This window comes from Sinocyclocheilus anshuiensis, unplaced genomic scaffold (genome assembly GCF_001515605.1).
Source record: "Sinocyclocheilus anshuiensis isolate Anshui unplaced genomic scaffold, SAMN03320099.WGS_v1.1 scaffold437, whole genome shotgun sequence".
Lineage (NCBI taxonomy): Eukaryota > Metazoa > Chordata > Actinopteri > Cypriniformes > Cyprinidae > Sinocyclocheilus > Sinocyclocheilus anshuiensis.
In genome coordinates, this window is record NW_015539902.1 from 1,295,063 (window position 1) to 1,307,082 (window position 12,020).

Below are 12,020 nucleotides of genomic sequence, written 5' to 3' on the forward strand. Positions count from 1 at the left end.
ACACACACACACACACACACACACACACACACACACACACACACACACACACACACACACACAGGGGTGGCTAGCCACCCACAGCGCCGCCCTGGGGGAGACTCAACCACCAGTTGTAATGTGGTGGCACTGTAGAGCTGCCTGAAGGATTCTGCCACACACACACATATATACACACAAGCTGACCACGAAATAACAGGACAGACTTCTCAAGGACCTCCGTGATGGAAAGTTACATAGGTTTAGGCTTGATAACACTCACACAGCTTTTTTTTCCACGGTTTGAAACTAATCTATGCAGTGAAAGGTGTAGCATTTATTGTAAACAGCTGTCTTCCGACAGTCCGAACGAGATCTTTTTAAATTCCAGTCACACCCCTTCCAGCCCTGTCTGTCTCACTCACTTGTTTTGCAACAGATTCCAGGCCAGAGATTGAGAAGAAACAGACCAGCACAACAAAAACATACAGACACACTGCGGATCTGACACTCCAGAAACCCGTAACACGAGAGGGAAGGCTTGAGACAGACCTGGCCGCGTGGAGCCTTCCGAGCCGGTTCTTCGCTTCGGAACATCCTGAAACACTCTGTTCAGGTTCTGGCCTGGGTTCTCTGTTGGAAAACAAGTGGCGGAAGATAGAAATAAAGTAAGACCAAGCCCTAAACTTCTGCTGTCAATTGTCCAATCATCTCCAGGGCTCAACAGTAAGAATGACTGAGTATGAGAGATTTTTGTTTTTAGGTTGGTTGACAGAAATGTCACCTGTCTTACAGTCTTAGTGCTGCGGCATCAGTGTATCTTACATTCGCTGACGAGCAAACACCTTGGAATTTGAATTCTGCTGATTTAGATGTTAACGTTATTTAGCTAATATTAGCTAGCACAGATGATGTTTTGCTGTATTTGCGAGAGAATGACTAGCCTTTATCACAAAAAATCAGTAAAGTTTTACACCATATGCAATCGTTTTCCAATTAAAAGTACTAATAAATCCATAGCTTTCAGAGTTACATTGTAGCTGTACAATTTCCAGCAATTACTGCAAATTAAAAAAACGTCTGAAATCTTTACCAAAATATATTTATATTTTTTGTTTAATAATAAATAACTTGCACATTTTTCTGCTTTTCAGAAAAATTAATTTTATAGATTATTTTAATTTAAATTAAGGTAACACTTTACTTATAGCCTTTATGTATAATGCATTATAAAGGGTTATTAAAGGGTATAATGCAATATAATTAATCATAATATGCGTTGTAATACATTATATCTTGTCATAAAGAATTATAACTGAATTTAAAATCCTTAGTGTAACAATTAATTGATAAGTGTTATAATCTATTAACTGTGGTTACAATTATTTTTGAGATTGTACAATGCATTATAAGGTGCGTTACAAGGCATAATTAATGCATTAAAACTACTTTTATAATGCATTATGCATAAAGTCTTTAAGTAAAGTTTTAACTATTTTAAAATATAAATATAGTAGTATAACATTTTATATTAATCCCCCATTGGGGAACTTATTTGCCTCCAGTACAACTCATACATTTACAAAAACAAGAAAAATAGACATTACAGTCACAAACAATAAGAATATAATTTACAATATAATACAAATAAACATAACATTTCAAAAAAATATGTATTTAATGTATTTTTTTATTTATTTTAGGGTAAATTAATAATAAAAAAATGTAATTAAAAATACAAATGTATTCCTGTGAAAAGCAATATATATTCCTTTTCTGAAGCATATAATATGCGTTGCTAAGAAATCCTTATTGTTGAGCCCTGATCTTAAATGGTTGTCAATGTCTTCACAGTCAATTTTGAGAGCACTTAGTAATACTAATCCAAAGTAATTCCTTTACATGGACAGACACATGTAAATATCCTTTGAATGGTAGTTTGTTAAGCTTAAACACAAATCGACCTAGTCTGACCTCAAAGAAAGCCACCTGCACCATGCAGAACTCACTCGAGTGATTATTTCAACGTTAATGTGCTCCTTTAGCCCAGGTCTTTGATGTGAATAAATGGGTTTTTAGGTTTTTACAAAGTTCATACTCCCATGGGAGACCACAAGCCGACGCTATGGAGGCAGACAGCCAGACCAGACTCCCTTGAAGACGTTCCAAACCGGTGTGCAGACGCACGGGCAGCACAGTCAGCCTTTTTCAGCTCCGGCTCTGTTTCAAAACTACTGCCTCACAGCTAGACTGAGCAAACTTAGACTCGGCTCAACACGGCTTCAAGGATTCGCAGCCAACTGCCCTCATATGCAAGTACTCTCGCTCACGCTGGGCTCGGCCTTGATTTGTTCGCTCTAGCTGTGAAGCACAGACTTGAGGCAAAACAATGCTCGCAAACCTCTCTGAACTTCCTCTTCACCCGTAGGCTGAGACCGAAATGAAAGAAAGGGTAGACTGCTGAAGTTTAGCTCTAATCAAGACGCCGCCTGCACCAACTGAGTACTGATAGTGTTTCCTTCAGACTCTAGTATCTAGTCTCTATGGGCTTCATGTAGTTATCTGAAGACTCTCAATCTTAAAGGTTATGTTAGCCTAAAGCTTATCGGAAGGGAATCATGGAAGCCTGTTTTTGCCTACAGTAAAAAAAAATAAAAAAAAAATAATAATAATAAGGTAACTGCGATTTCATACCTAACGATTGTGACTTCATTTCACAATACTGCATTCAAAATTATTTCATACCTTAGAAATGCTACTTTTACCTCATAGATGTGACTTTTACCTCAGAAATGCGACTACTTTTCTCATAACTGAAACTCTATACCTCACAAATGCAAATGTATACCATGTAATTTCAACTTTTTTTACCTAAAAAATGCAAATGTATACCATGTAATTTCAACTTTTTTTACCTCACAAATGCGACCCTTCTAACTCACAAATGCAACTTTATATCTCACAAATGTGAAATTATTTCTCATAATTAAGACTTCTACTTGCCAGTTTTTACCTCACAAACGTGACTTCCTATCTCATAAATGCAACTACCACACAAAAATGATTTTATACCTCACTAATTTGACTTCATTTTACATTATTGTGACTTTATACCTCACAAATAAGATTACACACCTCACAAATGTGACTTCATAACTAACAAATGCAAGATTTTACCTGACAAATGTGACTTCATTCCTTAAAATTTGCAACTTTATACCTCACAAATACAGTACAACTTCATACCTCAGAAACGTGACTTCATATCTCACAATTGCAACTTCCTATCTCATAAACATGACTTTATACCACACAAATGCAACTGTATACCTCACGATTATGACTTTATATCTCATGACTTCACAACTCACAAATGCGACTTTATACCTCAAAATTGTGAATTCATACCTCAAAATCAAGACGTCATATCTCACAAATGCAACTTTAGTTTTTTAAGTTTCTTAAGTTTTTTAAGTTTAAAAAAAAATGTTTGTTCACATTTTATTTAATTATTTTTACCCTGAGGCAAAAAAATAAGCTTCCATAAGGAGTACAGCTGGATCACAGCAATCGCAAAGCACTGCCCTCTCTTGTTATTGCAAATATTTGACTATTTAAAGTATCTGATTTGACTGCTCTTTAAAGAAATACGTGCTCCAAATGTGAGACTGCTAACATCAGTGTGCCCATGTTTAAGTTGCTTACATGTGAGAGGAATTACCATGCTGTTAACTGAGCACTATTTAATCCCATGCATAATGTTTGAAAATAAACGTGCGTTGGGAGATCATCTGTGATAACAAGGTTAAGTTGTTTCCTCAAGCTCTGTAACTGACCTCTCTGCCTGCCCTGGATGCTCCTCAGCGCCAGGATGTTCTGCTCATCAGACAGGAAGTGCTTCATCTTGTGAAAGGGCTCTTTGCCACGGATAGTTAACTTGCTCCAGGGTTTAGGCCGGGCCAGAATCTCACTGACCGAGCCTTGGGACAGACCCAACACATAATGGCCGAACACACGCTGGCCGATGTTGTGTTTGATCAGCTGCTCCTTGACCTGTCGCGCAATCTCAGCTGTGTCCATTTCCTCCCCTTCCGATGTGCTGCCTGCGCCCTCAGACTGGCTGGGAGAGGGCGCCAGGCCATTAACCTCCGGGCTGCCCGCTGACTGAGGGGGTAGGGGGCTGGAGAGAGAGTTGGTTGTAGCATAATGAGGCAGCCCGAAGAGCACAGAACTTGGAGAAGGGTCCTGGAGGGCTTTGGTGTAGATGGTTTGCATGAGCTGCCTCTGAAGAAGAGAGTTGAGTGCCATTTTGCCAGCCAACGGGGGGAACGTGGCACCCACGCTGGCCATGCCGGGGGTAAAGAAGTCTGGCCCGATGCCCGTGGGGGAGAAAGGGTGTGTACCGTTGGCACTGGCAGCCACACCTCACAAATGTGACTTCATAACTAACAAATGCAAGATTTTACCTGACAAATGTGACTTTTTTTTTGACCAAAATTTGCAACTTTATACCTCACAAATACAGTACAACTTCATACCTCAGAAACGTGACTTCATATCTCACAATTGCAACTTCCTATCTCATAAACATGACTTTATACCACACAAATGCAACTGTATACCTCACGATTATGACTTTATATCTCATGACTTCACAACTCACAAATGCGACTTTATACCTCAAAATTGTGAATTCATACCTCAAAATCAAGACGTCATATCTCACAAATGCAACTTTAGTTTTTTAAGTTTCTTAAGTTTTTTAAGTTTAAAAAAAAATGTTTGTTCACATTTTATTTAATTATTTTTACCCTGAGGCAAAAAAATAAGCTTCCATAAGGAGTACAGCTGGATCACAGCAATCGCAAAGCACTGCCCTCTCTTGTTATTGCAAATATTTGACTATTTAAAGTATCTGATTTGACTGCTCTTTAAAGAAATACGTGCTCCAAATGTGAGACTGCTAACATCAGTGTGCCCATGTTTAAGTTGCTTACATGTGAGAGGAATTACCATGCTGTTAACTGAGCACTATTTAATCCCATGCATAATGTTTGAAAATAAACGTGCGTTGGGAGATCATCTGTGATAACAAGGTTAAGTTGTTTCCTCAAGCTCTGTAACTGACCTCTCTGCCTGCCCTGGATGCTCCTCAGCGCCAGGATGTTCTGCTCATCAGACAGGAAGTGCTTCATCTTGTGAAAGGGCTCTTTGCCACGGATAGTTAACTTGCTCCAGGGCTTGGGCCGGGCCAGAATCTCACTGACCGAGCCTTGGGACAGACCCAACACATAATGGCCGAACACACGCTGGCCGATGTTGTGTTTGATCAGCTGCTCCTTGACCTGTCGCGCAATCTCAGCTGTGTCCATTTCCTCCCCTTCCGATGTGCTGCCTGCGCCCTCAGACTGGCTGGGAGAGGGCGCCAGGCCATTAACCTCCGGGCTGCCCGCTGACTGAGGGGGTAGGGGGCTGGAGAGAGAGTTGGTTGTAGCATAATGAGGCAGCCCGAAGAGCACAGAACTTGGAGAAGGGTCCTGGAGGGCTTTGGTGTAGATGGTTTGCATGAGCTGCCTCTGAAGAAGAGAGTTGAGTGCCATTTTGCCAGCCAACGGGGGGAACGTGGCACCCACGCTGGCCATGCCGGGGGTAAAGAAGTCTGGCCCGATGCCCGTGGGGGAGAAAGGGTGTGTACCGTTGGCACTGGCAGCAGATTCGGAGGTAGCGGTGCCCGTCCTCATCAAAAGCTGAGGGGAGGGGGGAGGAGGGGACCCCTGGAGTGTGGTAGGGACTGGAGTGGCAGGAAGACGCTGAGGATTTTCCACTGTGGTTTCTTTACTTTTCCGCCCCACTGATCCTGTAGAACAAACCGAAGGGTGATGAGAAAAATCATGGGTACTGATTTAGACTGCTGCTAAATATATTTAGGAGATAAATGTACAGTAAAATCCTGGCAAGGTGATTTTGTATTATCCTGAAGGTGGATACTGGCCGATTTACTGTACATTATGCCATGGCTACTTAATTAATAAATTTAAAGAACACAAAGTAATACTAAAGAAATTAAAACTATAGGTTTAAAAATTGGTTACCTGGAACAGAAGACAATATTTATACAAAGCAATCATTCTACAAAAATATATGACCACAGAATGTCTTCTGACTAATTACAATCAAGAATTCCATATATATACTGTATATACATATAGAGATTGTATTTCTTGTCTTAGTCACGTTTTCATTTAGAGCAGAAATGGGATTTGAATGTGTAGCAGATTCAAACCACACTGTAAACATTTTTTTTTGAAGTTGTAAATAAAACAAAGATTAAAGTACATTTTACAAGAAAATATTTTATAGTCAAAATGTCATGTTTAATTAAATGTGTTGCTTGCTGTTTCACTATAATTATTTGTGAAATTTACTAGAAATTTCTGAGTGAAAACAGCTTCTACACCCATTTTTTTTCAGTGCACAGCTATATCTGTTTCCCTATTTTTAAGTTTTTTTCCCCCTATAAATGAAACTATGATGAATTCAAAAATGTTATTTTCTAAAAAAAACGAGCAGAAACAAAGTGCCAAAGACTTGCTTTGCACGCTTCAAGGAAATCTGTGGTGTGTATGTGTGTGTGCCACAGGCTGACGTTTAACACTGATCTCCTCTGAGGTCTGTAGACTAGCAGGCATGTCCAGAGATATCAGGCCAGGCAACTGTGCGTGGGCTACCTGCTCATGCTGTGGGGACTGTTCACTGCAAGGGCTTGTGGGTGTCAGTACGGTTATCCTTTTTGCCATGACAAAACACCTCTGCTGTGTGCGCTTCCATAACAATACCATCACTTTATACAATGGTGGCAAAATCAATATTTAGTGCAACAGAATTCTGTTGGCTGTCAGAGACAGATACATGCTACGATCACACATGATTCCCCAACACTGCCGTCAGCAGCAAATGCCAGGTTTAAAAATGCTAAATTTGTGATAGAAAGTCACATTTAAAATGCAAATAAAATGTATGATCTCCATAGGGGTGTCCAGAGGTGTTCTGTAATGACATTTCCAACCTTACACACACAGAGCGTGGTCGAAAGAGCAGGAAAAGGGAAACAAGGCCTAATTATCACATTGGTCTCCACTAGCCATTCAGGATTTATGCAAGCCCCAGGTGACCTGATCTCCTACAAGCCAAAACGTAATATGCTGCTGCCTCTAGAAAAGGATGAACTGACCTTAACAACACAAATGCCTCCAAACCCAACTCGTCACTCTCAGGATGATCTGTTACGATATATATTTGTTTTTGTTTTTTCTTGAGGCAAAATAAGATCATACAGCCATAAAGTTCTGAAAGTTTTATTAGGTAATGTTGCATGTCCAGCTGCATTTTAGGTGAAGTTAGGTTTGGAAAAAAGTAATCAATAAATCATGCCAGTTCCTGTGTGTAAGCTGCAGCTTCGCAATTTCCCAGTGACTGGCTGGTTAATGTTCCTCGGAAGAGGATGGATACCGTGTAAACTCACCACTGAAGTCATTGTTGGCCAGTCGTTTCAAAGTGCTCTCAGACAGCTGGCTATGGACTTTCCCCGTCAGCAACATCTCCAACGGCTTGGATGAGTCCTAAAATGAAGGACGGATAAGGTTAAGAAAAAATATACAAGAGGGTAGAAAATGATGGGAAGTAAGGGAACAGAAATGAGGGAGAAAAGGAAGTGAATAAGGAAGTAAAACAGGAAGAAGAAAAACAAAAGTAAAGTTATGGAGAGGGAAGGAAGGAAGGTGAAACAAATGTAAAGTTTACAAATGTAAAGTTTTAGAAGGAAATCATTGAGAAAAGAAAAGAAAGAAAAATGGAAAGAAAGAAGGAAGAAGGGAAATGAAGGCAGAAAGGAAGGAAGGAGAAGCAAATGTAAGGTTTTAGAAGGAAAAGAAAAGGAAGGAAAGAAAGAAAGAAAGAAAAAGAAAGAGAAAAGTTTAGAAAGGAAAGAATTGAGAGGGAATGTTAAGAGAAATGGAACAAAAGGACGTTAAGAAAGGGAAGAAAAGTGGGGAGAGAAGGTTTAGGAAGGAAAGAATTGAGAAAGGGAAAGAAAGGAAGGAATTGAGTAAGGAAGGGAATGGAAAGGGGAAAAAGGAAATGAGGAATAAAGAATACAAGAAAGAAGGAATATAAAGGAAGAAACAAACCAAAGGAAAGTTAAAGGAAGGAAGGAACAAAATACAGAAAAAATAAAACAACACTATCAGCTCTTTCACATGTATTTATTAGTACAAAATTAAAATGAATGTTTCGGAAATTAACGGGACAAATTTATGACATGATATTCAGAATTTACAAAACATCAAAAGCAAGAAAACATGCTGCCTTTTACTATTACAAGAAGAAAATTCTTTCTAAACACGTGATGTCTTACCTGTACTGAAGAGTGATGATCTGATGATTTGTGCGCCATTGATTTCAGGTTGCTGTTGAGAGTGAAAAAGTGTTTACGTATTAAATAATGGTGCTACTAAGCCAAACGTTCATCCAGAAGCCTTCGCTTTCCGATTCAGGTCAAGAACTGAACGCCGCTCAGCTTAATAAGCGTTGGCTCAGCATTCAGTATCATAATTCGAAAATTCCTGTGACACCTACAATCACGTTACCCAAATTAACCTGTGTGCCTAGCCGCGCTCCACTCAGGGCTAATCTGTTATCTATGGATTAAACGGGGCCATTTCAAAAGCCTTTTGGGTGAAAACACTCATTATATTACGGTGGAATGTGCCTCGAGTACTGTAGACAACAAGCTATCAATATACATTCAGCAAAGCGGCTTTTTAGGCCGATCATCAGACCAGCGCAGATCTTAACAACACCCTCTATTCATGGATTACTTGCTTTATAAATCCCAATTGGGAATATTACGCCTAAAATCAAGTTATGCAACGGACAGCCAGACATCTCCTGAAGCCTCCCAACACACACGCCGACAGCACAGACGAGCGGCCGAGCCAAAAACACACACATCAGTCAATTAGGTTATTGCCGATGCAAACTACGTTAGCCTCCTCATTACAGCTGTGGCTGGAGATGAAACGCAGCAATCCCTCAGTCCCGCGCAGAAACCTCTCCGACAACAAAGCGTGCTTAATCCGCTTTTCTCAAAAATAAGACCCAATACTCCTTGCATACCTAAGGTTCTTTGAATTTATTAAACAGAACTGAGATTACCGCAGAGTCAAAATCCTTCTGGTAAAATATGGGAATAAAAGGTCCGTGCGCAGACGGAGTTTGGCGATCTCTGCGGTTCATATCTCAGCTGGCTGAACTACATCGGATCGTCTGACTGTAAAGTTCAAGACCACCAGGTACTGAAAACTCACAATTCGAGCCCTGGAGCGAGAGAGGACGGTACATGCATAACGGAGCGGTGGGTAAAGGTTAAGGATGGTCTGAAGGTCTTGAATTATGTATGTGGATAAACAACACCAGGTCAGGTCACTCCAAACAAAACCTTTGCTTATTTAGGTCCACCTTAAAGCCAATTTGTGGTATTACACACTTGAATGTCATGTTAAGGTTGAAGCAACGTTCCCATCAGCGTTAAAATAATGTTAATAATGCTAAAATATTCACATAATTGTGAGGGAAAAGGCTGAAGCGTCAGGATTATTTGCGCTGACAGAATTAGTGCTTCAGAACTTACCAGAGTTCTCGTTTGATCTCCTCGTAGTCTGACTGCTCTTGAAGATTTTCTTCAAGTTGCTGGGGAGGGGAAAAGGCAGATATATGTATTTATAAGAAAATCTGTACTTTGAATTACTGATGAACTATATTATACTGAAATTCTCACAATATTCACACAGAGGGTTCAAATATTCCCATAGAATAAAAACAGCATACTATTTTGGAATGACATAAGAGTGAATAATGACAGATTATTATTTTTATTTTCTGGTGCCCTATACCTTTAAGGGGCTCAAAATAAATGATACAAACAGATACAAACAATTAAACATTTCTTTCATTTTGAAAAATAACATTTTTTAGATTTTATTAAATTAAAACTATTTAAAATGACATTAAATTAAAATAATATATTTGGTAATATACACTACTGTTCAAAATTTTTGGGAAAATACTTTTTTTTTTCAGCAAGGATGCATTAAACTGATCAAAAGTGACAGTATTTATATTTACAAAGCTACAAAAGATTTCTACTTCAAATACATTTTTGAATATGTTTTTATTCATCACAGGAATAAATGATTATTTTTAAAATAATTTTGTAATAATTATAAATGTTATAATTATAATTTTAAAATAATTATTTAAAAAAACAGTTTGTAAATACATATTACAAATATATTAAAATGTAAAAAAAAGTTACAGTTTGTAAATTGAAACAACATTTCATAATATACAATACTGCTGTTTTAATTGTATTTTTGATCGAATAAATTAAGCCTTGGTGAGCATGAGAAACTTCTTTCAAAAACATCTCATATACTGTATTTCAAACATTGAGTAAATATTGTGATATTAAGCGTACAAATTAAGCCATTATGTGTACTTTTAGAGTTTATTTGCTATCATTAAATTGTTCCTAGTAAAAAAGTATAGTTCAAACTTATTAACATATTTACTGACATATCGCTTGAGACTTACTGATATAAAAATTTTAATTAAAATATTTGAAGTACCACTTGTGCACAAAGCAAATTTCTTAATATTAAGCCTAAAATGTGTTTTAATGTCACTATTGATGAGGACTGTATGACCTTTGAATTATATCGGTCTTTAAATACAATATATTTAAAGTGTAGCTGAAGTATAGTTCCACTTTAACACAATCACTTCAGTATATCTTTAGTTGGACTTCAGCACTACTTCCACATAATTAAAGGGTTAGTTCACCCAAAAATGAATATTAGGCTGTTTTACTCACCCCCGAGGCATCCTAGGTGTATATGACTTTCTTCTTTCAGACGAATCCAGTCGGAGTTATATTAAAAATGGTCCTGGCTATTCCAAGCTCTATCATTGCAGTCAGCGGGTGTTACAGTGCTTCAGTCCAAAAGAAGTGAAATAAAAAGTGCCCATCCATAAAAAAAAAAAAAGTGTCTCACACGGCTCCGGGGGGTGAACAAAGGCCTCCTGTAGCGAATCGATGCGTTTTTATAAGAAAAATATCCATATTCAAAATGTAATAATCACTTTGTAATGCGCTCACTGTTGTAAATGGAAGCAGTTCCGGGCGGATGACGTATGAGGTTGGATTTGCACATGCGCCGCTCAGAAGTGACGAACGCGGAAGTGCAGCAGAGATCAAAACAAAACAATGGTCACTAATTAGAAGTACAAAACGAGGATTTGTAAAGAAGAATGTCAGAGGATTTCGATATAAGCCAAGAGGAGACTGGTTTTCCTTTGCTAAAGTAAGGAAACTTTGCTTCCTTTGCTCCTGTAAACAAACGTTGGTTTTCACAAGACTCACCGGCGCATGCGCAATGCTGAAATCATACGTCATCAGCCCGGAGCTGCTTCCGTGTACAACTGCTGGCACAAGCTAGATTAAAGGGGTCATATGATGCGATTTCAAGTTTTCCTTTCTCTTTGAAGTGTTACAAGCTGATTGTGCATAGATAAGATCCCTTAAGTTGCAAAGACTAAAGTCTCAAAACCAAAGAGATATTCTTTATCAAAGTTAAGACTCTGCCACGCCCCCCTAAAACGGCTCGTTCTAACACGCCCCCACATATCTAGGTCACTATGTGGAAATATTTGCATAATGCCACCCAAATGTGCACGCAAAGAAAGAAGGCGTGGTTTCAGTAACCGCAGTTAGTGTTGAAGCAGCCATGTCAGGGAGACGCTGTGTGTTTCTAGGCGAAAGCAAAAGCACTTTATTTGGCCTTCCGGAAGTAGATGCATTTAGGAATCTTTAAGATTACTTACAACAGAACAGCAATGCATTTTATGATCAACCGTTTCGTGAACCTAGGAGAGGAGGTAATGCGGAGTTTTGAGCATCGTGTGTGTGTGTGTGTGTGTGTGTG

At 38.8% G+C, this 12,020-nt stretch overlaps 1 protein-coding gene across 1 annotated transcript in view; it reads right to left on the reverse strand.

Moving 5' to 3' along the window:
• LOC107686135 (homeobox protein cut-like 1) overlaps positions 1-12,020 on the reverse strand; it is a 150,420-nt gene that overhangs the window by 21,166 nt on the left and 117,234 nt on the right. The window contains exons 12-16 of the mRNA XM_016482994.1: positions 9,668-9,726; positions 8,393-8,444; positions 7,502-7,598; positions 5,108-5,836; positions 532-612 (exon numbers count right to left, since the gene is read on the reverse strand). Coding sequence (XP_016338480.1) covers positions 532-612; positions 5,108-5,836; positions 7,502-7,598; positions 8,393-8,444; positions 9,668-9,726 — 1,018 coding nt within the window. The remainder of the gene's footprint in view (positions 1-531; positions 613-5,107; positions 5,837-7,501; positions 7,599-8,392; positions 8,445-9,667; positions 9,727-12,020) is intronic.